This window comes from Podarcis filfolensis, assembly GCF_964270895.1.
Source record: "Podarcis filfolensis genome assembly, chromosome: 17".
NCBI classification, from domain to species: Eukaryota; Metazoa; Chordata; class Lepidosauria; order Squamata; family Lacertidae; genus Podarcis; species Podarcis filfolensis.
This window is the reverse complement of record NC_139621.1, coordinates 41278977-41298547: the sequence shown is the minus strand read 5'-3', so window position 1 is coordinate 41298547 and position 19571 is coordinate 41278977. Positions and strand designations below refer to the sequence as shown.

General features: G+C 45.8%; 1 protein-coding gene across 6 annotated transcripts in view; it reads left to right on the top strand.

Moving 5' to 3' along the window:
- VANGL1 (VANGL planar cell polarity protein 1) overlaps positions 1-18787 on the top strand; it is a 51552-nt gene extending 32765 nt beyond the window's left edge. For 3 of the 6 annotated variants that reach the window (XM_083593525.1, XM_083593523.1, XM_083593524.1), the window contains 4 exons: positions 2745-2783; positions 3122-3254; positions 9014-9248; positions 11908-18787. In XM_083593525.1, the coding sequence (XP_083449651.1) occupies positions 2745-2783; positions 3122-3254; positions 9014-9248; positions 11908-12168 (668 nt within the window). In that variant the 3' untranslated portion in view covers positions 12169-18787. The remainder of the gene's footprint in view (positions 1-2744; positions 2784-3121; positions 3255-9013; positions 9249-11907) is intronic. The other 3 variants (XM_083593528.1, XM_083593526.1, XM_083593527.1) reach the window with 1 other exon arrangement.
- The last annotated feature ends 784 nt before the right edge of the window (positions 18788-19571 follow it).

Here is a 19571-nt window from a genome sequence, read left to right as displayed (position 1 = left end):
AGAGACAGATTTTGGATGATGGACACAGAGCATCGTTACCCCTCCTTGAGGATAATTGAGCCCCCCAAAGACTGCCTGGTGCCGCCTATAGATGTCCACACATTGGCATGACTATCTGGAGGGAAGAGCTATTCACACATAGGCTTCTACCTGCAAAATATCACACCAATGCGTGGACCTCTGTAGCTGAGACTGGACAGCCTGCCCAGAGACGTGCAAGGTCTCCAGTAGTCATCTGGTGCTCCTATCACATGAGTAATGAATGATGAGGGTCTTGTATTTCTCCGCCTTGCCCAAATGTAATGTTTCCAGGTGGGGACCCTTGAACAAAAAGTGTTAAACAGCTCAGAGTCACCTGAGCACTTGATTTCATGGTACACATTTCTCTCTCTCTCTCTGCCCCGTCTCAACATTAACACTCGCTTCCTTGATACCATAAGGCAGATTGGGGGAAGCCATGGCCCTTCAGATGCTGTTAGACTAATAATTCCCATCGCCCTTGGCCACTTCCCACGCTGGCTGGCGTTGATGGTAGTTGAGTCAAACAATGTCTGGAGGGCACCAAATCAGCTACTTCTGCTCCAAGATGTGGTTATAGGCAAGCTCGTTTCCCTTAAAGATGCTGGTGAACTTCTCCACACTTGGACTTGTTGAAGAATGTGGGGCTTGCCTTAGAGCAGTGAGCAGCTCAGCTCAACATCTGAATCAGAGATGAAATCCTTGCTTTTGTCCCCCCAGCCACTGGCCCCAAACCCCCTCTCCCTTTCCGAACAAGCAGTTGTGGAAACAGCCAGTGCACACGGAAAGGGGGACCTTTCCCCATTCCCTCCTCTCACTTCTTCGCTCTTGGGTGCTAGGTGTCAAGACCAGGGAACTATGCAAGCTTGGGAGACTTGCCCATCTTCCATTCCCCTTTCTTGCCTTAATTTTGCTTTTTGTTTTTATTTTCCAGCTCAATCATAGCCATCATTTCTAGGCTTGCAAAAGGGATCCTTTTAACTAGGTGTTGACTAGCCTATAGGCAATATTCATACACACCCCAGTAATTTCTAGTGCCTCCCCCAGGCCCGCAACAACTTGGCTTCATTTTATTTTGTGTGTGTGTGCCAAGCAGCAGGGGACATTGTTGAGCAAAGTGGTTTCGACCCCTCCATCAAGACCAGCACAGTGATGTGTGTATGGGGTGCATGCCTGTTTGCAGGTCCCCCCGCCACTCTGCTGAGTGTGTGTATGTCTCTGCCTGCCTTCTTGCCTTCCTGTCTGTACACCCCCTGCCCCTGCTGCGTGGAAGTGAATGTGTGGACATCTGCCTGTGCAGATGGGTGGTGAGTGTGTGCTGGTCACACCCACCGCTGGCATGCAGACCTTGGATGCATGGTCAGTGGAGTCCTCGAACGGTTAGCCAATGCAGCTTTGACCTCTTTTCCCCTTCTCTCTGGAGTGAAAATGAGACAATCCCATAAAAAACTGGGCAAATCCAGGACTCTTGCGTAGCTGTGATTAGGAAGCAACATGCTTCTCTCTCCACCCCCAAGCAAATGCAAGGAGGAGACAACAGTTCTTGTCTTTGGCGTTCAGTATGAGCCCAGAAGTACTTTCTCCAGATTAATGAGATGAGTTCATTTCTTACATCTCTGCCCTCAGCAGTTTGCTAGTCAAGGAAACTCACACGGCCATTTTGACCTTTGAAAAGCATACTGTTCTTTTAGTTTACAGAATGTCTACTTTTTATGTACTTCTGCACATTGCTTCTTTTGTTAAAAATCCGATGATGGTGCTCATATAATGATAAACATTCTGTGGGTGCTGGCACAAAATGGCTGCCACGGGCAGCAAAAGAAGAGGTGTCAGGACTCTGTACCATTGAGTCCTGTCACAAAAAGCCCTGCTTCTTCTGTATGGCCAGGGAGCCTTCTCAGTCCATGGAAAACATGATCTTATTTTGGGGTGGGCCCATAAGGGGTCTGTCCCTCCTATACCTCCCCCACCCCAATGGGGAGATGTGAAAGCTCCCAGGACAAAAACAGCTTGTAACCCCCCCTTCCCTATTTAGGATGAGAGCCAAACTATAGATGTGATGGGAGACCTGGACACATTTGGGGAGGGACCATAGCCCCCCCCCCCCCCCGAGAGCTGGACAGCCCATTCCTTGCATGCAGAGTATCTTGGGTTCAGGCCCTGGCATTAAAAAGAAAAAGGATTCCAAGGCTTGGAATAGTCCTTGGAGAGCCATTGAAGGTTGGAGCAGACAGGTAGAAAAACCCAGGGGCCTACGGCAGCATCCCATGTCCTGCTTGTCTGGTAGGGGCCATCTTGCTTTACTGTGCCTGTTTCTGCCTAAAGAATCTTTCACCGGTTTTGAGGAAGAAAAAAAAATTCCTTCCAGTAGCACCTTAAAGACCAACTAAGTTAATTCTTGGTATGAGCTTTCGTGTGCATGCACACTTCTTCATGCACACAAAAGCTCATACCAAGAACTAACTTAGTTGGTCTTTAAGGTGCTACTGGAAGGGAAAAAAAAATTTTTGTTTTGACTATGGCAGACCAACACGGCTACCTATCTGTAACCGGTTTTGAGAAGTTTATTTTATTTTGTCTGGCACTGCTTCACTTTGTTTTTTGTCCGTCTCATGTCACTTGATGTTCTTATTTTCTGTCTTTGTTTTTTTCCTTTTGAATCTCTCCCCTCCCATTTCCCCTTTCACATTCCCTCTTTCTTGTCGCTGAATTGCCATGTGCTCCAGCTGCCCTTGTGGCCAAACTGAAAATGCATTTAGCAGGTGGTAAGTAGCATCTTTGGTGTATGTGTCCTCTGTCTAAGTGTATTCACCCAGTTCCGGTTCTGTGCTGCTGCTGTATCTTTCTGTAAAAGTTGGTTATACGGAGGTTACATCTTAAGCTCCCTTTCCTGGTTTACATTTTGTTCTGCTGATTTCAGTACATGAGGGGAAAAACATCCCTTTACTGCACTTCTGCACCCCAAGGGAATATTTGTGGTCGGAAAGTATTTTTCCTTTTAGGAATAAGGGGGGAAATGAAAGGTGGTGTTAGGTTATCACCGTTGTTGGCAAGCTGATGGGCTTTTCTTTCTTAATTCTCAGTCTTTCTGCTCTCTTTCAAGGGCCAGATAACAGTGCAGCTGGGCAGTCCAGGGCCATGATTGCAGCTGCAGCGCACCGCAGAGACTCCAGTCACAATGAGCTCTATTACGAAGAAGCAGACCACGAGCGCAGGGTCCGAAAACGTCGAGCAAGGCAAGAATTTTATCTGCAGGCCAAGCACGGGAGATGATACAATTCTTCCTTAGTCTGGAATGGGAGTGGGGATGATACAGAGTTCCTATTTATTTATTAAATTTTTATACCACCCTTCATCAAAAGATCTCAGGGCGGTTCACAGAAGAAAATACAAGATAAAACTCAAGTAAATAATTACAACAAAGCAATAACGCCTTCCCCCTTCCCACAGATACATTTTAAAGGCTGTAGGATATTAATCAGCCAAAGGCCTGGTTGGATAGGAACGCCTTTGCCTGGCACCTAAAAATATGTAATGAAGGAGGCGAACCCCCTGAGGAGAGCGTTCCACAAATGGGAGCCACTACAGAAAAGGCCCGTTCTCATGTTGCCACCCTCCGAACCTCACATGGAAGACGCACACAAAGACGGGCCTCGGATGATGAATGCAGAGTCCGGGATGGTTTATATGGGGAGAAGCAGTCCCTGAGGAACTGCAGTCCTGAGCCCTTCAAGGCTTTTATAGGTCAAAATCAACACTTTCAATTGGGCCTGGAAACTAATTGGTAGCTAGTGCAGTCAGGCCAGGATTGGTGTGCTATGCTCAAACCACTTACACCCATCCCAATAGATGTGTGCTGCGCCCTTAACTGGGGAAGATAAATGAGAGAGACCGGTGCCAAGCAAGATGAAATGGCAAAAGCCATTGCATGTTCAGAGAGGCAACTGAGACTAGAGTGGCTGGATTGGGAAAGGACAACACACACCCGAGTTTCCCAGGCCTAGGCAAAAAGGAATGTCTTTCCTTGCGGACTGGACTCACAACTTCTCCGGTACATCTCCAAGATGTAGCCAATGTGCTGCAAAGCAAGAATGGAGGGATGGAGCAGAGTTGGGGTTAGACATAGTTCCTAGCTAAAGTGGAGGTAGTGGGATGGGCTGTCCTCATCATGGTATCTCCCCAGAGCATTCAGATTTCTCTCTGGGGGCTTTCTGACAACCTCATTAGCAAACGCAGGCTAGTGTGGTATAGTGGTTAAGAGCGGTAGATTCGTAATCTGGTGAACCGGGTTCACGTCTCCACTCATCCACTTGCAGCTGCTGGGTGACCTTGGGTCAGTCCCACTTCTCTGAAGTCTCTCAGCCCCACTCACCTCACAGAGTGTTTGTTGTGGGGGAGGAAGGGAAAGGAGAATGTGAGCTGCTTTGAGACTCCTTCGGGTAGTGATAAAGTGGGATATCAAATCCAAACTACTACTACTACTACTACTACTACTACTACTACTACTCCTCTTCTTCTTCTTCTTCTTCTTCTTCTTCTTCTTCTTCTTCTTCTTCTTCTTCTTCTTCTTCTTCTTCTTCTGTTGCAGTTTGCTATGTACTTGTTAACCTTCCTGCTTTTCGCAATCCAGGACAAGCAGCAACACTAGGAAGTGTCTAGTGGCCCACCAAGGGCTTAAATCACAGCTAATGGGCTGTGTTTGGCCTGGCTGATCACAAGTACTGTGTGTCTTACTCTCAGTAAATCCTTCCCATTTTTTGACGTGCTCACTGCCCCTTCCTACAGCTATTCAGGTGTTTCTAGCAGCACATTCAACCTTGCTAAGAGCTTGTGTGAAAGCTCTTGGCTGAAAGAGTGGAGCTATGTTTAACTGTCAGCTCTGCCTCTAACTAGATGGCCTCAGGCTGTCTCTCTTAGACCTCACCCTAGTCTACTACAGTTGCACCTCAGAAGTCGAACGGAATCCGTTCTGGAGGTCCGCTCGACTTCCAAAACGTTCAGAAACCAAGGCACAACTCCCATTGGCTGCAGGAAGCTCCGGAAGCTTCATCAGACTTTGGGGTTCTAAAGAACGTTGCAGACCGGAACACTCACTTCTGGGTTTGCAGCGTTTGGGAGGCAAAACATTTGACTCACAAGGCGTTCGACTTCTGAGGTCGACTGTATGGGTTTTTATAAGGCTTACAACACAGTAATGCGTTCACAGCACTTTGAACACAAAGCGGTCGGAGAGTGTTAAGTGTTCTTCAGTTGTTTGTGATAACCAACCTGTCTTTGCTACATACACGACATTCACTCACAAAATGCAGAGTCCAAGTACCACAGGATACTACAACGCCACAAGGAACTTGGGGTCCATCTCTTCCACAGAGGCTCCAGAAATGAAATCCTGCTATTGCCAAGCTCAGGTTGTTCTTTAAAAGGCAGGATCTGCCTTGAGATGCATACAGTGAAGCTACCTGATGGTGAAATTATTTTCTATCACAAGAATATATATTTAACCATGTGCATTGTGCAAACAGAAAAGGGGGGCTGGGAAATGAAAAGGTTGGGGATTCTAGAGCAGGAGGGCATTCGCAGAGGCGGCCAATCACCAGAGCCTTTAGTGCTTCAAATTGGTACCAAAGCATTAAACTTCAACATTTGTGCCAAAGAGAATTGGGATTGGGAGGATCCTGTTCTCTCAGCCGTTGCTTCATACGGCTGCCTGGTATCATGGAGCTGAGTCACTTGCTTTTTGGAAATAGAACATCATTGCAACCAGGGAGGTAACAGAGCGAGAAGATCTTGATCCGTCTTTAGTTTATGTCTATGCCTCAGTTGATACGCTCAGCCAGGGTGACAAAGATATTGCCTGCGGAGGATAATGAAGCAGAAGCCACCCTTTTGCCACACAGACAACATGTATGTAGCAAGCCACCCCCCCCACACACTCTTTTTCCAACTCTGGCCTCAGTTAATTGTGTGAACTGGGACTGTGCACTTGTGTCAAGAGTTCATGCTGGAGGCCCTCTGCGTAGGGGAGGAGAAGGGCTTGCCCCAGTCCTCCACCACTGCGCTGTTTTCAGTACCAAATCCTGCTGAACATTTACTGACTATCAGCAACTGACATTCCTTCCCAGACCCATTAACTAGCTCCCCCTCTAGACAGCCACAAGTTCCTTCTGCCCAGCGGTGTACTCAGTTCGTGTGTCAGTATTTTGCTGGCTTCAAATAAGCATACAGTATATATATTAAAAACCTTCCCGGAGAGAGTTTGAATTCATCAGTAAACAATATTTGATTATGTGTTTAGGCGGGGCAGATTCGAGCAGCAGCCAAACAATGGGAAAGACCGGATGAATTACACGTAGAGATTTCCTGAAGGGATCCCTTGCTGGTTTTTTGTTTTGTTTTATCTCTCTGAGTGGAGCTTCCGGTCATCTCCGAGTCTTCTATATTTACAGCCTGTCAGGCTGACAAGATTTACTCCTGGCTTCATTCTTTCACAGGAAATTTAGTAATGGGATTCTTATGGCCAAACTACATGTGACATTAATCACACCTCCTTGTTCTTTTTAAAGCATGCATAACACTTCTGCTGTTGTATTGAAGGGAAGGCAGTTGGGCCCGGTCCCTAATCCAATGTCATGCTCTCTATCTAAATAGGAAGCCTGGGTCAGTTTCCCAGAATGCCCACCCTGGGCTGCTGTGTGAAGCTGCTGGTACTGCAGATAGCAGGGGGTGGGGCAGGAAGCTGCTGGTGCAGGGTCTTGATTGGGTATCTGTGCCACTGCTTTCCTGCTGAAATAAAAGTGGCTGGGATGAACGCCCTTTAAAAAAATGTGAACTGCAGTTTACCTTTTTGTGATCTGAAGGCCAAGCTAGGAGAGATGGAGATTATTGTGTACTGTTTAAACTATTTCCAAAGCAGCTGTAGGTAGGGATCAGGGTGGCCACACAGGGAAGGAGCTCAATAGCAAATAACAAGGAGGCAGTTCAGTCAGGAAAATGCATGACATAGGAAGCTACTGTCTACAGAGTTGGACCATCTAGCTCTGTACAGTTGGCACTGAGCAGCAACAGCTCTCCAGGGATTCATGCAGGATTCCCAGCCCCACCTGGAGATGCCAGGGATCAAATATGGGACCTTCTGCATGCAAATTAGATGCTCTGCCACTGAGCTATGACCATTCCCTGCTGTCCCCTGAGAAGGGTCAAATCCCCCCCACCCTGCACTTCTGTTCTAATGCAGTTTCCTTCACTTAAAAAAAATGAAAAGGGATGGGAAATTAATTATTCACCTCTAACTATGATGAGGTGTAAAAAGAAAAAAATGAGCTGCTTCTTTATTTAGCATCATATATGCATGCAAGTCTTTGCAAAGAACAAGAGGACAGGATTAACAGTCTTCCTTTGAATTCTGCTGTCCTTCCTTCCTCCAGTTTCCTTGCTGCTCTGGTTGCTTGCAGATCTTCCCTTGCGTTTGCTAGGCACTGTCCGGAGTTTGTTTGCTCAGCTGCACAAAACCAGGGGGTGGTTAGCAAAGGTTCCTGCCCTGCAGATTAAGAGAGCTGAACATAGTCACTCGAGCAAGCTGCCTGGAGTGCAAGGGAAGGGGCCCACCCTGGCTGCAGTCTTCTCCAATGGAGGCAACAGCTGTGGAAACCACAGACTTAAAGATATTGGGTGGTTTTCAGGGCTGCCCGATTATCAGTCTGGAATTTTCATCACAGAGCCACAATATTCTCTGTTTTTGCTTAGAACTCTTGCAGGTGGAGAAAAGAACCCAGTTGTATCCATGCTTGGCACTCAACCTCTTCTCTCTCTCACAGCCACGCCACCACCACAGGGAAAGGCCCAGAGTGGCAGAGTCCGTGTCCTAGATTCAGTTCCAGCTTCCCAGTGGGTACCTGGGAAAGATATTTCTCTGTTAACTTAGGCAGCTGCTACCAGACAGTGTGAAGTAGATGGCACAGAGCTAGATTGATTGATTATATTTCTATGCCATTTTTCATTCACATGAATCGCAAACTGGCTTACAAGCAATAAATAACATAATACAACATCACAAATAATACAGAAATCATATATGATAATGGACAAATCATCACTTAACCAATTACAAACGCTATTCACAAAACAACTTTAAAAAAAGCTAAATAGCACAATTACAACAAAAGTTATATTTTAGGATTCACTGCATAATCTATAAAACAGCATTAACAAAATAGCAACCAAAAAATAAATAAGGCCCTGTTGATTTCATACACACACTTCCCCACCTGTGTGACTTACAATCTTCCACTCCATGCAGTTCATTGAAAGACACACACACCCAATGCCCATGGCAGCAACTCCATTCTGAAGGCTCCCAGGGCAGGAGGGTGGGGCAAGGCAGGTGGAAGAAGCCGTTGCCTGGTGGGCAGCACAGAGTTTCACCCCCTTCACTGTTCTTCCTCTGGAAACAGCTCCATTATGGAGACTGGAGGGCCTCAAGTCTTCACAGGCCACTTTTTCTCAAATACCCCAGGGACGTGATTGCTGTGCGGCTTAGCAGTTTTCCTCTCTTGCCTAGCAAAACTCGGCATCTCTGCAGTCTCTCATGCCCTCCCTAATTTCGAGGGGTCTGCTCTCTTCTCCACCCTTCAGGCGAAGGGGAAGTTGCAGCATGAACCTGCACAGAGCTTGGTGCACTTGAGCCAGCCAGAATCAGTGGGCATGCGTAACTTTTGCATGCAATTGTCCCTGGCTGGGACAACAACAGAGAGGACCTGGCCACCCTGCTTGGACCTCCCTACTCATGTCGTGTTGGAATGTTATGTGCAATTAAATATACTTTTCATATCATTTGGATGAGGTTAGCTGTCCATACAGATAAGCATCAGATGAAAGTACTGCTGTGGATGGGCAGCCCCTATAATGTTGGGAACATTATGCAAAGCAAGCTGGACCACATTGCTTTAGTTCAGTTTACCCTGAATGTTAATCCTTGTTCATGTCCTTTGGCATGCAGGCTTGTGGTAGCAGTTGAAGAAGCTTTCACCCACATTAAGCGCCTTCAGACAGAGGAGCAGCCGAAAGCCCCAGGTGACGTGATGGATCCCCGCGAGGCAGCTCAGGCCATCTTCCCATCCATGGCAAGAGTGCTGCAGAAGTACCTCCGCACTACAAGGCAGCAGCACTACCATACCATGGAGAGCATCCTGCAACATCTGGCCTTCTGCATTGCCAACAACATGACACCAAAGGTACTGCAGGAATGCCACTATTGGCACAGAATTCAGCTGTCTGAGCATCTCAGCTTTCTTTTACACGTTGCTAACCATTGCCACAGGTTGCAAGGATATGCTTGAAAGTGTGTAGACACCCAGTAGGGACAGGGTTGCTGAATTCTACTTTTTTTGTGTGCAAAAGTCTTCATTTATTCATTTTATGAAATTCAGTGTTACGGGATAATTGGCCATCCCTTGCTCTGCTCACTTAGGAACTCCCTTCTCCCTTTACTGACCACATCCCCACACTTGGTGCCCTACTCCCCCCCTTGGGTTTGTTTCTAGAGAACAAGAAGGGAGTCACAAAGGGGGTTGCAAACATTAGGATTCTGCTGCCTTGCACAGTGCCAAGCTGCGCACGTCCTTGTTTTGCCTGCTGGCAGTCCCCGTGTCAGCTGGGTTGTGTTGAGCCTGAAGCGAAGGCCTTCCTGCTCCATAGGGAGACAGTGTCCAAAAGTGTGGGTTCCTCTGCTCTTGGGCCTTCTTCGCTGCAAGAGAGCCCCTCAAACTGCTTCCAGGAGGTTTCTCTGCCAAGTGAGAGAGCACCTCCTGATTCCTTCCTCCTTTCTTTGTATGAAGAATACGGAAGGAGTCAGGAGATGCTTTCTCACTTGGAAGCCCCAAACTTTGTATAGCATCTCTAAGGCAGTGTTAGAAGCTCAGAGATATAAGCTAGGGGCCAAATCACTTCATAAACCAGGGTTGCAGTTGCCAAAACTGAATGTCTGGTTGGCGTTTTGGGGCAATGCAGCTCTAAAATCTTATTTTTCAAATGATGGACTGACTGTGATTAATTGTCAGTTAAACATTTGGCTCGTTCAGATGACTACCTTGAGCTAGGTTAAGAACTTTGAGAACTTTATCCAGTGACTGTCCATATATATATATTGGCATATTCCTATGTCTTTTTCTTAATGGTGACATGGAGCATTCTTAATGTAAGAACATTATTCACAACTGTGAACAGAGCAGTGGAGTGGAGTAAGGGAAAACAAGCTACAACAATTAACTGCAATGTTGTTCACTGCTGCTGCTCAGGCTGCACAGAAGAAGCATTTTGGTTCTTGAAATTCATTCTGATTGTGCAGATAGAATGTAACTGATAGAATTCCACAGGATGTGGTATTGGTGTGTGAAAACAAGTCAAGATTAAATGACCCCCAGGCATGCACCTCCAGATGGTGGAGATAGGTTGCAAGTGGCCAATAGTCAAACTGTGCCTGGTGTCTGGCTAATTTCAAACACTGCTCTAGGGCTACATGCTAGATAGCATTGGTGTTTTCTGGAGCTTTTGGTTTTTGGGAAAGGAGGGAAGAAAACATGGTTGTGCTGTGAAACTTCCTGTGGAACGGTATCTCTTCCTCTTTTTTGTGCCCCCTCCCAATTTCCCAGAGATGGTTCCTTCATTCTGCCATCAGAATATCTCCTGAATATCACCCCCATGCTTCCCATTTTAAGAAAGGATGCTACTGGGTGCTAAAGATAGCACACGAGGGCTGCTCTCAGCCTGCCCTCTGAAAAGGCAGATGAGAAGATAAGACAGTTCCACAGGCAGCTTTTGGAACACAACCCTGAGGGCAGCATGGGAGGGGCTGCTCCCTTCTCTTTTCGTAGGAGGGAGAGTAGGCGCTCGTCTGGGAACCATTCATACTCACAGGTGCGTGGTTATCAGCCACCCTGGCTTATAGAGATTGAGCAAATGGCACGGAAGATTGAAGCACAGCTGAACAGTGCAGTCACAAATTTCCCTTTGCTTGCTTGCAGCGTTTTCTGCCTTCCACCTTGCCTCATTACAGAGCGTCATCTGCACATGGGCAAACGCCTTATCACTCCTAGAAATCTCCAGATTCTGCTGCCATTATGGACAGGTGCATTTCCAGGTGTCTCTGTAGGCACACAGAACCACAAGTTCTAGATAGCAACCCTGATATTAATGTCCTCTTTACAGTTTTGCCCTTGGGCTCCACATTCACAGTGGAGTGGCTATTCTTCAGCTTCCTGTCTTGAGTCCGTCCATCCAGCTGCTAAGTGATCTAACCAGGATAGTTGCCAGGAGTTTTAGTGTGCATGGGAACAGTTTATTGGCTCTGCTCTTCACAGCAGTGAGTTCTCAACAAGCTTCTGGCAGAGTTTCTCTGCCACACCCCAGTGTTTGCACTGAATAAAATAGAAGTGGTATCGAGCAAGCACCTGAAAGCATAACTTGTTCTTCCAGGTGTGTAAGCCAATGCCCTTTGCTTCCCGGCCGGTATTTTGACAGCTGCCTTTGCTTTTGCTCAACAGAGTTCTGCAAGTCAAGGATAGGGCCCTTCAGTAAAGAGTCGGAAGGGCGAGGGGCTGCTGGTCACATGCATCTGGTGTGGAGAAAATGACCTCGATCCTGCGCTGTTGGCAGAGCAGCTCATTTCATTGGGCCTGAGTGATACTGCTTTTGTAGTTCCTCTAAAACTCCAAAGTCTTCCTTTGCTTATGGCAGATAACATAGAGACCTGGAAAGGGGACTAGACGAAACTACAAGGGACATTGTCCTGTATAATCAAATTAAATTGGCAGTTGTATTTTTTGAGCTGAAAAGTTACTGGACAACACTGGACCTCATTTTCCCTTCTTTCTTTTCCCAACTGCTTTTCTCTAGGCTTTTCTGGAACGTTACCTCAGTCCAGGCCCAACCCTGCAGTACAACAAAGATCGTTGGGTCTCCAAACATTGGACGCTGATTAGTGAGGAAGCTGTTACAAAAGGATTAAGAGATGGTATTGTGTTCGTCCTCAAGTGCTTGGACTTCAGCCTTGTTGTTAATGTGAAGAAAATTCCATTTATCAAACTCTCAGAGGAGTTTGTAGACCCCAAATGTCATAAGTTTGCCCTTCGCTTGCAGTCTGAAACATCAGTCTAGCTTAGAGGCCATAAACATGTGTAGATGATGAGAAGGTAATTTCTGACTTCATGCTTTCAGGTGTGTGGTTTTTTTTGGGGGGGGGGTATTGCTTCATTTTTGTTCAGATTGAAAAGCAACAGACGATGGACCGTCCACACTTATCTGGAAAGAGAATGGAGGAGGGTCTCTTTTGACAGATCTGAAGAGCTCACGGATTGGGTTGGGCATGTTCATTGGTTCATGTACACTGCAGAGGCCTGTAAGCCCATGTAGTGTTCTGCTTCTGCCTGCCACCCTGCCTTAGATCTCCTGGTGTGTATGTGGTACTTCTGTTCCACCCCAGACTGCCTCTGTATGCCTCAACAAACAGCTTTTCACAAACTCTCATAAGCTTGCTTGGCTCTTGGCAGTCATCTCTGTGGCTCAGTTCAAACCTTATACAAAGCCATGGTTTACGGAACTGAAAACTGTGGTTTGAACTTCCAAACATATGGTAGGCAGTTCACGGTTTGAAGCAGCCCACTTGCCTTCGCTTTCAGTTCTCCAGCATTCAGTACCATAAATTCATTCCCATGTTGCATATACTGCCCCAGCTTCTGGAAGGGAAGAGATGCCTTCAATTGTGATTTGTCAATGCAGACATTGCATTGTATTAAAATGGTTAAAGCTTCCTTCCCATGGTTTGCTAGGATGCCAGAACTGAGCTTCTGTGAATGGGATTTTCAGTTATTGCTGTTGGGCACTATCTGATGTGGGAAGAACATTCTGCTTCTGAAATAAGGTAATTTATGTATTTTGAAGGGAATTGCATCTACATAACTCTACCTTTCCAATTATTGACAGAGTTAGTTTTCCCCCACCAGCACCCTGTTTTGTAGCTGTTTGAATAATGACCAATGGTGTGTGTCTGGTACATAAATAGGTTTGTCATAATGGCTTTCATTCCTTTCAGCCTCCTAAAGCTATACACCTGCCCTACTGGGTTAAGCACCCCTCTTCTTTCCTTGTGTGTAGATCTCTCTTAATCTATTTTTCTAACCTTTCAAGGGTTCGTTCATTACTCCCTCTCCCTTATATATATTTATGCAGTTGCAGAATGTTTGAGAAGAGTGTGGAGTTTACTGGAGTCTGACCAATTTGATTGTGTGTGGGGGGGCGTATTTCCTATTTAAAAGGGTTTTCTATTCCCCCGGAGAAGAATAAGAATTTCAAGTCTCCTTACCAGCACATGCCTACAGGGGAGGGGAATCTTAGATTCAGAGCAGGGAAGACTTTCCGAGATGCAGACAGTTACTTGGCATTTGAAACCAAGCTGCACTGAACGTTTCCAGGAGCCCCCCTCACTCAGCTGACCGTGGAGTCAGCTGCGGTTGCCACTGATGCTTTTATCCTGGTAAGTCCTCAGTCATACCCCAATCTCTCACTTCATTTTCGAAAGCAGCAATTTTCTTACTGTTTCTGAGTATCTCCAGTGCCTGAAGCAAGTGAAAAACCCCACAAGCCTTCATCCACTCGGCAAGGTAGAAGGACTTCATGCATTTGCCACTCTGCTGTCTTTTCCCCTGCACTGGAGTTGCTATTCTCAGCCATGGAGAATGGGTGGGAGGTGACTGGTTTTTGCACCAGCCCTGTCACTCTGCATGTAGGAGAGGGCAAGCCCTGGCTCTCCAGTGTGTGGAAAACCCGGGGAAGGGGAAGGGGAGTGGGGGCAACTTGGTTGTCATTCTGGTTATTTCACAGCTCCATTTTGGTGGATCCCTGCATGTTTCCTTGGTCATTGTGGTACTGTTGGTACTACTCCATCCTAGTTTCCAGGTTTGCTGGCATCTGCTCTTGTTTGATGAGGGTTTCTTCTAATCTTAGTTTATTTTCTACGGATATGCAAATAGATAATCAGATAAAACCTAACACTTAACAGAAGGAGTAGTCCTGTAAACATAATACTACCACAAATTGTTCACTCCAGATAGATCCTTCATAATGGTGAGCCGTAGCTAACACCGCTTGGCATGTGTCTTCTTCAGGTGTTCCAATAATTAAGAAAATGAGGCCAATGCTTGCTTGCTTATTCAAAAACGCATACACACTCTCAAGTTCAGTGTATTTTCCCATTCCACCAATGCCTACAACATGTTAATTAATTATTTGAGGCTCCCTGCCACACTTTCCTCAACTTTTCATTCAAATCAGGAAGCAGACTGTTTTTTTCTAAAACTTTGGTAAAAATACTATATCTAGCAATAACAAATCTGCCAATTAATCTTTGATTCTTCCTCACAGTACCTGTTAGATAACTACTAATTTCTTAACATTTCTTTAATTATTAAAACATGTTTCCAGTATGGTTTTACTGATCTATACTGCTCCACACTGCCATTTGTGGGGGTTTTTGGTCTCTGTTAATGCTCTGTACAAATAGCACACACTTTTCTTAATCTGGCGGATTTGTATTACCAACATGCACAATTGTGTAAAAAACATTGCCGGTGACACATTGCATATAATTTTTAGAAGCCTTTTTGAATCGGTCTGTAAATTCTTGGTCTAAATCTGAACATCTTAGATGGCACATTAAATTGAGCAGAGCCGGAAGGTGGTATTCCAAGCTGAGGACTTCCTGGCTGGCTGAAACATAGCAAAGGATCCAAACTTCCCATGCCGAGGCAGAATAATAGAGTGTGAGTAGAAAGAACAGACTCATATCCCAAGCTAACAAGGCCCTAATCACACCTTCAAGGCCTTATTTGAATTTGGAGCCATAGCTAAATAGTTTGGTTTGAACTCCGTGTTTGGGGCTTCAAGCCATGAATGACATCTATGCATTGTGACACTTGTCCTTCTCAAAGCTGAAAAAGAGCTTTCTGCTGTGGATGTGTGTTTGATAACCTCTTCAATTTCTGCAGGGGCTTTAAATGAGGTAGCCAAGTCATTCAAAGGGGGTGGGAACAGCAGGGGGGTACACCAATGAGATTTCTTCTTAATAAGATTGATTTCATGCTTCTACTTCTTCAGCTGAGTGTCATGCTAATCAGTTTAGCTTGTGTGTGTTTTATTTAAGGAGCGGTAGTGCTTTCTGTCTCTTTAAATTGGAACATACCTAATGGTTTTTAATGAAGGAAATGACAGCCCTGTCTGGTGTCTTCATTGCTACAAACTCATTTTATGGAAACTGCTGAAGCTGGGTGACCACTTCCTAAAAATGAATTCCATTAAACTGTTTAGGGCTGGGGGGGGGGGGTTGCCTGATACCATCTTAACTGGAAGGGAATGTCACATTGACATGTGAGTGTGAATTCAGAGCCAAAGAGGTCTGTAGCTTGCTTGCTGCAGAGGAGTTTATTTCAAGCACTAGTTACCTTATATTTCCCCCCTTCTCCAGTTCCCTAAAGTTTGGAGGTTATTTGCTCAGGAAATGTTGACATTCTTAACCTTCTTTTGTACTCTTAGGTGACAAATGCTTGTGAAATGTAAAAAATGTATGAAAGAACCAAATAGAAGCAACATTAATTGCTTTGGAATTGGGGTTTTCCTTTAGCTCTAATCTGCACCCTCTGATTTAGAATGCTATAACTTTTTTTGTTGTTGAAAGGAACTCTCCAGTATGTGCTCAGCTGAAAGTTATTGCCTGTTCTAACACCTTAGCTGCTTAAACCTGGATGAGAGGACAATATTTGCTGGGTGTATTTACTTTTGCATTCTTTTGAGATCTGCAAAGTTTGAAAGAATGTGGGTGGCTGGGGGCTCTCCTGTTGTCTTTTTTCCGTCTGCCAGAGCTGAGTGTGTGTTTCACTAGACAAACCACTTCACTCTCTCATTTTCTTGGTGCCTCCATCCCTTGTTTGTAACACCAAAAGGACATTGTTGCAACAAAGTTGTGATCGATCCTTGTAAAAAAAAAAGTGTGTTTTAGACATCAAATATGCCATACCGACAGTAATACAGTAGCAGTAAAATTACAGAGCTTTTCTGGAAGGGAGACTTATCATATTGCTGCTTTGTGATGTCCATTTAAACCATGCAGTTTTTACGAATATGAACTTCATGCAGTTGAATCCCAGAGGGCTAGAGCGAATAGAAAACTCCTCTTCCAGTTTCACTTAAAAATCCTTTTCTTTAAAAATAATTCTTGGTCATAAGTGTAGCTGGTATGTTTTTCAATGTTGTGTGAAGCTTTGGGGGCTTTTTGACTCTGGGCTGATGTAATGTTACCACTGTGAGCTTTGGTGTGGTCACGTTCCTCCTTAAACCAGTAAAATCTATATCCAGGAACCCGGTGCACTGGTGGATGGCATGCCACCTTCCCTTGGGAGATGGCAACTTTGCCATGGGAAGTGGCCCTGCCACTCACTTCTTTGACGTGGGCGTGGATGCAGTCGTTCACAAGTGCTGCGTAAGACTTGACCACTCGTAAGCAGTTCCCATGCTGCAACTGTAATTCCACATTGGCCCTTGTTCGCTTCCACTGTGATTTGGGTGCCTTCTTACCTAAGACCAGCTGGTCAGTTTGCAGCCGACAGCTTGCTTTCTGCTGCATAGTGCAGACTGCCCAAAGGCTGGATCCCTGTTTCATTGATACGTGCTGACAAAGCAAATGTGATGGGTTGTTTTTCTGTGTGGGAACACCACTGTCCATTGTCAGTGATTTGCTTGTGCTGCTTTTCATATGTTAAAACTTAGGGCTGTACCCCCAATAGTGTTTTCCTTCTGTGGCTGTCTTTATACCTGCTGTGGTGACCTCTCTGACCATGTATCTGATTTGGTATTGGGGATGTTGGGGGGTGGGGAGATCATGTGGTAGAAATTACATGCATCTATGGGGAGGTGTGCATAGCCAGTGAGCCCACAGATCTATGTGTTGCTTTGTAGGGTTATGTGACTGAGTCCATAACCGTTACAAAAAAATGTTCTGTCTGAGTTAGTTCTTGTGTGAACAGATTAGTGTAACCACCCTCATCCCACCTATGAAAAACCAAATATAGCTGACACTGAAAACTGACTTTGAGCAGGGAACTGTAGTCTGAATTCCCAAAACGATTTGGGCATCCTGTCCGTTTGGCATACAAGGTGTTTGCCTGGACAGAAAAATGAATGTACAGATTGGAGGGAGACATGGAGGAGGGGAAGGTTTTGTTTCATATGGTGTTGACATTTATTCCTTAATTTCTACGTCACACCTGCCGCAGTTCCCTACACTGTCCTTTCTTTCCACTTAGAAACACCACACATGTATTCAGGGCTGCAACCCTATCTACTTTGCCACAGGATCTCACAAGTTGGGGAGTAGCAACAATTCATGTGCTTGTTGTAGAAGAGAGATATATAGGAAATTAACTTAAGTGAAACAGCCATATGAATTCTGAATAATGCTCAAAATTGGGACCAGGACAAACACACACAACTGGGATCCCAATAATATGGTCATCTTGAGCGATGGCCAGCAGTCAAGCAATGTTTTGTGGCAGACATTATCTGTGTGAATCGGTGCCTTCACGCAGAGTGCTGTATATGCCAACACAGCGATTTCTGCTGTGTTAGTGGCACTTCTTGGAAACAGCACTATCACAGAAATTGGTGCAGAACCCATGTGGAAGTTTACACACCTCCATGTGAACATGCCCTGCATCCTCCTGAGGTGACTGCATGCATGTCCCTTGGTGGTTTCAGGTTTCCCTGTCACAAAAGACTCCATGAGTTCCCTTTCATGGAAGTTAGACTTCACACCCAACCACCAGCCTCTTTGAGGCTCATCATTTACATTAATGGCATGAGAAACAATGGCTTTGAAATGATGGGATCAACTCCATTAATATGCTGCTTAAATGGCAGCTGATGGCAGCCATTAACACACGGTCACCGATTTCACAAATTACACCAAATTACCAAGCAGCAACTACTGTGTGAATAATGTCATGCCATAAGCCTATCCATATTGTTCATAAAATAGCTATTATCAAATGTGGGTCAGATACAGGGGTTCTTAAAGTATGCTCAAACACACTGGCTGCTGTGGTAACCAAAAACTCGCTTTGCTGATGCTGACCAGTCCTTGGGGGAGACAGACAATGTAAGCTTCTCAAGATGTTTTGACGTGAGGCCACCAGCTTTTCCCCAACAGCAACAAACATGTGGAAACCACACTTGACTCACTTGGCTGCTCTGGTCTGCTGCTTACACAGACCTAACTGTGAAGTATTGTAATTCTCCTCAGTGCCTGTTGTTACCTAATTTAATCCAGCATTATTGTGTATTGGGAGTAGGTATTTTCTGCTGAACACTCCCCTCCCTTGATCACTGTGCACTGTTCAGCCTGACAACCTTTTTCTGTACAAATTGTATTAAGTATGACAGTCTATTTGTCCCTGGTATTTTTTTTAAGACAGCTTCTCTGCACACGTAACTTTAATGTCAAATATATATACGGTGTGATCTTCTTCCTTTTTTTTGTTTTCTAATTGTGGATTGAAGTAAATTAAGTGGAATTCCTAATTGCCTGTAACACTGAATGTACCTTGTGTCAAACATGAACAAGTGTTTGTAATGAAACTGGTTCTTGATAGCTGTTTTTAAAATTGAAACCCTTTTACACTTTGCATATTTGTACAGTTAATTTGAAATAAACCGGAATTGGAAATTTTAATGTTTGTGGCGTTGGCATTTCCTTTGATTCAGTAGATGGAACTTGTTTTCCTTCTGGAAAGTTAGTGCTGTGCTGGGCTGAACAAACAGCAAAAGCAAAGTAGCTGTTATTGCTGTTCCATGAACAATTGTGCGAGAGAGATTAGAGGAGTGCACAAGTGCTGCACTTTATTATTGGGGCAGGATTGAGCTAATGGGACCTGCTAGCAGAAGCCTGCACAAGGACTTCTGCTACTGCAACAGGGCTTCCCCACACCTCCTCCTGCGCCCCTGCAGTTGGCTTGGGGGGTGTCAGAAGGAACCCCCCCCCCCAGAACAGCACACAGAGGGAGGAGAGGCCAGCTTGTTCTCAGAGGCGGAGCAAACCGATGGGGCTCCTGGAGCGGTGTGCAAGCCCTGTGCCCAGGGGCGGGGCCAGTGGCCTATGGGGACGGGATGCTCCGCATGGCCTCTGAGGAGTCTGCCCACCTCCTCCCACTCAGCTGCCCTACAGCGGAGGGGGAGGCAACGGGCGGACCGTTTGGGGCAGCGCGGAGCCTGCAGGCGCCCAAGCCACCGCGTCACTCTCAGGAGATCCGTGTGGCTCGGGTGCACTGCAGGCCCTGCGGTGAGTGCCACCCGGCATTTTGTCACCCCTCTCAGAGGTGACTCCCAGGGCGGACCCCCCACCGCACCCCCCTTCCTCCGCCCCTGCTTGTTCCATCAGACAAGTAGAAATGTTTGTGCTGAATTCTTCCTCTGGCGTTTAGTTTTGCTTTCCTTGTGCAGTGCTCTAGCTGAGGTAT